Below are 4,862 nucleotides of genomic sequence, written 5' to 3' on the forward strand. Positions count from 1 at the left end.
AAAAAAAAAAAAAAAAAAAAAAAAAAAAAAAAAAATGACTTCACATGATTGTAAAAGTAAAATATTTCAAAGGTTACTAGAAGGAAATAACTAAAATGATATCAGTTCTTTCATTTTAAAGCTAGAGCTTCTAAAGCACTTCTTTTTCATAGAGAGCCCTTTTAGCGTTTAGTAATTTCAATTAATAAATACATAACTACATAAACTGTATTGTTTCCTTTTGTGGCTTCTCCTAAAATGCAAGATCTAGTGACTCGCAAGAAGTTTGAATCTAAACGTAGGGAAGGCTCCCTTTCTTTGACCCAGTTGTATGCCTTTGGGTTCAGTAGGAATGGGATGAGCCACCAGCAGTTCAGGTATGCATGAGGAACTGATGAGCTACCCGGAAGAAAATCTCATATATCTCATAGGGGAAAAGAGTCAGGAAGACAAACTTCGTCCAGGAAACAAAAGATTGGTTGTCCTAGAGGAAAAAACAATCATAAATATACCATGTTGTCTATCACATACATTCATCTCTTGACCTCAATGTATGCTGAGATGCTGAAGGTAAAACTGAAATGACATTTTCAATAAAATCTATAAACATTCATTACTGGCAATACTGATAGTTCCCAATTAGAAAAAAAGATGCAACAATACTTTGCAGAACCCAAGGTGCCTTCTTTATTTTGAGAATTTCAGGCATCTCTAGGATTCCAGGAAGCAATGGTGGTATATGGCTGAAGATAACAGTAACCCTTCAAAAGTGACTCACCCCTCAGTACAATATCCTACAGAAACAAATATTACTAGAGGGCACCAGAGATTAAAGGAAGAAAATAGTAGGTGTTTGAGTTGACAAGCTCATGAGCATGCATGAGACATAGTGGGGATTCTCAGTTACAGCTGGGGTATAGGATAGTTTACACAGAGACAGGTGATTCTCTCAGAAGAGCTCAGAAACAATTGCCAACTAAACAAGTATACCAAAGGTTCATGCTCAGACCATTTATTCTATTAGGTCAGTTATTTAAAGTTACAAATTGTTTGAATGAGATTTAAATGTGTTCTGCATGTCAAATTACCATACATGTCTCTCCTATAAGAAGGAATACATAGGATGGCTGAGAAAGACAACTGTATGCAAAAAGCCGTCAGGTCCCTATGGAATTCAGAGCCAATACTGAAAGCTACACCAAAACATCATTTCTGTATTGTCCTGCTGTTTCATCTTGAGCAAAATAAATTAAGAGTGTATCTTGTCATTAGTATGGTATCCAATGAGATGCCTATACAGGCGCCATATACGCATTTACACAAGGTTGCCTTTTATAAAGTACTGAAGAGGGGAAGATTACTAGCTAGAAGAGTAACGTTCTTTACATGATATTTGTCTTCAGGATCTGACCATAACCTTCCCTCTTGACCTCATCCCTTTCAGTTGCCAGCATGTACTCCAGCATGAACGTATTCTTATCTTCAAAGGCTAAGCCCTTTCACTCCTCTGTGACTTTGCTCATGTGGTTTCATCTTGAAATGTCTTTCCCTCAGACATCATCTCTTTTCTTAGCCTGACAAAGAATTTATTGTTCTTTAAGATGCATCTCAAATGGCTTTTCTTCTTTACGGTTTTTCCTGACTCCCTGGGAAGAACTAGTCTTCCAGTACCCATTCTGTTGTGTAATTATTGATTAATTTTTCTTGTATCCATACTAGTCTGTATTCCATTCATACATTTCCCCAGTGCCTAGCAAAGGGACAAGCTACAGTTCACAGTGGGGCTCATGAATTTCAATGCCTGATTGACTGATTGAAATTGACTGAAATAAGAAATATAAGAAGTAACTCTGACTCGCGGCCTGGACGCCAGGGAGCCTCTGAGCAAGCAGTTTCTGTCGGAGGAGAACACAGCCACCCATTTCTCTCAACTCAGCCTGCACAATGACCACCCCTACTGCAGCCCCCCTATGGCCTTCCCCCCGGCCCTGCCCCCACTCAGGAACTCTTGCTCTGAGCTGCTTCTCTGGCGATACCCTGGCAGCCTCATCCCTGAAGCCCTCTGGCTGCTAAGGCAGGGGGACACCCCCAGTCCCTCCTACCCTGCCACCCCAGCTGGGGACATAATGGAGCTCTGAGTGCTAGTGGACAGCACCCCTCCCACCTTCCTTCTTCCCCACAACAGAAGAGACCAGCGACTCCCGCAAAGGGACAAGGAGCCTCCGTCTCCTCCAGACCAGGCATCTGGGCACCAAGACCTTCCCTCAACAGAGGACACTGAGCACAATGAAGCTCTGGGATGAGAGGGCTGGGAGCATGGGAAGGGAGGCATCCCACCCCCAAGAAGAACTGAATAAAGATTGCTGAGGAAAAAAAAAAAAGAAGTAACTCAAAGATCTCTATTCAGTAATTCCTGCTTACATTTTTCTGTTGTTTTTTGTTTTTATAACAACTAATCTTGGGATTTAGATTACTTGACAGGGATGTTTGATTAGGCATTTTTATTTCAAATGGAGATATTTTTAAAAGTAAGATTTATTTTCTGCCTTAGAATTCCAAGCCCTTGAAAAATGGCCTGTTGAAAATAGGTTATTGGTCAAGTGTCTAAATGAAAATTTTGTATTCTTTTCTAAAATAATATATTTATCACTTTGGGAAGTGAAGCATGACTGTCTTCACTTAACATTTTACTTTGATTCCTATCTAATACATCTTTAAAAAATTATGATTGAATAGTGCAGGGAATTAAACTAATGAATAATTTTGTTTTCTTTCCAGAAGGTCCTAGGAGACCCACTAGTCTTGCATTCATTGTTCAGGTGGTTTGGGTGGGACTGCCTCTCTTCCTGGATTAGTGTTGGAACAACATGGGAAGTTCCTGTTTGAAAATGATGCTAGTAGCAATAACAGCACCAAAAAGAGTCAGAGGTCAGATGGAAGGAAGGGAAGGAAAGGGAAAGAAGACAAAAGAAAAAAGAGAAGAGAAGAAAACAAAGATATTGACCAAGTACTGATGATGCCTGTGGATTCTTTAGATCCAAGTCAAATCACCACCTTTTTTGTATTATCAACCAACAAATTTGGCATAGGCTAATTTGAGTTGCATTTAAACTAATTTAAGTTGTATCACAACCCAAATTTCCTACCTGTTAAGTTTAAGAATTCAATATGGAGATTAGAGTCAAGAATCCATATAGACTGATAGCCAATACAGGAGGAAATGGAATTTTTCTTTTTCTTTCTTTTTTTTTTTTTTTTTTTTTTTTTTTTTTTTTTTTTTGAGATGGAGTCTGGCTCTGTTGCCCAGGCTGGAGGGCAATTGCCCAATCTCTGCTCACTGCAACCTCCACCTCCCAGGTTCAAGCGATTCTCCTGTCTCAGCCTCCTGAGTAGCGGGGATTCAGGCATCCACCACCACCATGCCCAGCTAATTTTTGCATTTTTAGTATAGATGGAGTTTCATCATATTGGCCAGGCTGGTATCAAATAGCTGATTTTGTGATCTGACTGCCTTGGCCTCCCAAAGTGCTGGGGTTACAGGAGTGAGCCACTGAGTCCAGCCTGAGATGGAATTTTTCTTTGGGATTACAGCTTAAATAGGAAAAATGAAAATGAACAACAAAAGTTTACTTTCACTACTTTTGCCTTTCCCACACAAATTTCCCTTAAAAAACTTCAATTGCCAGCTTCTCAGGAGGCTAAGTTGGGAGGATCGATCGAACCCAGGAGGTGAAGATTGCAGCGAACTGAGATTGTGCCACTGCACTTCAGCCTGGGCAACAGAGTGGGACTTCTTCTCAAAAACAAATAAGCAAAAAAAAACTTCAGTTGAACCTATGCTTACTGACACACAAATGTACACACACTCACACATATGTGCATGAATGTATGGAATGGATGAAATTAAGACAAGAAGAAACCAGAGCAAAGGGCCCTTCCAATACTTATTTATTTAAAAGTGGTAAAAGGGTCCAAGATAGATGAGTAGAAGGAGCTCTGGTCCATGGCTCTCACATAGAAGAATGAAAGGCACAAGTGAATATAGCACTTTCAACTGAAATATCAATATTCTTGCCTTAAGACTGATTAGACAAACAACTCGACCCACAAAGAAAACCAGAGTGGGGTGACAGCCCACCTGGGAGTGGCATGGAGCCAAAGGAACCCCACCCCCAGCCAATGGAGGTGGTGATTGTATACCCCTGCCCAGCAAACCATGCTTCCCCCACAGATCTTTACGACATGTGGATCAGGAGATCCCTTTGTGAGCTCATGCCACCAGGGCATTAGGTCTGATACACAAATCCGTGTGGAGTCTCAGCAGAGCAGCCACTCCTGCACACACAGAGACCCAGGAGTTTCACATACTCCAGTCGCGGGATTCACAGCAAGGTGGGAGGTCTGTCCATACATATCCTCAGGAAGGGTGCTGAATCCAGGGAGACAAGGAGCATCCTCCTGTGAGCCCCATTTCCATAGCACCTCACAAAATAAGATCCACTGGCTTGGGATTTCAGCCAGCCCATGACAAAAAGGTGAAGTCTACCTGAAATAGAAAGGAGTTCCTGGGAGGAGGTACAGTCACTATCTCTGAGGTTTGGCCGACTCACTCATTCTAGCCTGCCAGCTCTAGAGAGTCCTAATGGTCCGGATAAGGAAGGGTCCCCCTCAGTGCAGCATAGCTGCTTTGCCAGATCGTGGCCAGACTGCTTCTTTCAGCAGAACCCTGATCCATTCCTCCTGATGTGGCAGATCTCCCTGTAGGGGAGTGGGGGAGGAGTATCTTACCTGATTCTATTCTCCCCATCTTTTTTTTTTTTTTTTTTGAGATGGAGTATCACTGTGTTGCCCAGACTGGAGTGCAGTGGTGTGACCTCAGCTCA

At 41.8% G+C, this 4,862-nt stretch overlaps 1 protein-coding gene across 1 annotated transcript; it reads left to right on the plus strand.

Annotated features, from left to right (window-relative positions):
• Positions 1-237: 237 nt before the first annotated feature.
• Positions 238-2,347, plus strand: LOC108281877 (host cell factor C1 regulator 1-like). Its single transcript, XM_037728202.1, has 2 exons — positions 238-325; positions 1,825-2,347. Exons 1-2 carry the CDS (start codon positions 238-240, stop codon positions 2,115-2,117), a joined length of 381 nt encoding a protein of 126 aa, XP_037584130.1. The 3' UTR covers positions 2,118-2,347.
• The last annotated feature ends 2,515 nt before the right edge of the window (positions 2,348-4,862 follow it).

The sequence above is a fragment of the Cebus imitator genome, unplaced genomic scaffold, assembly GCF_001604975.1.
Source record: "Cebus imitator isolate Cc_AM_T3 unplaced genomic scaffold, Cebus_imitator-1.0 Scaffold12, whole genome shotgun sequence".
NCBI classification, from domain to species: Eukaryota; Metazoa; Chordata; class Mammalia; order Primates; family Cebidae; genus Cebus; species Cebus imitator.

What these genes read in the sequence shown, in the direction of transcription:
- LOC108281877 (XM_037728202.1), top strand. Translation starts at nt 238, where the DNA reads ATGCAAGATCTAGTGACTCGCAAGAAGTTTGAATCTAAACGTAGGGAA. An exon ending in GTTGTATGCCTTTGGGTTCA is followed by an intron (nt 326 to 1,824) that starts GTAGGAATGGGA and finishes AAATATAAGAAG; the next exon opens with TAACTCTGACTCGCGGCCTG.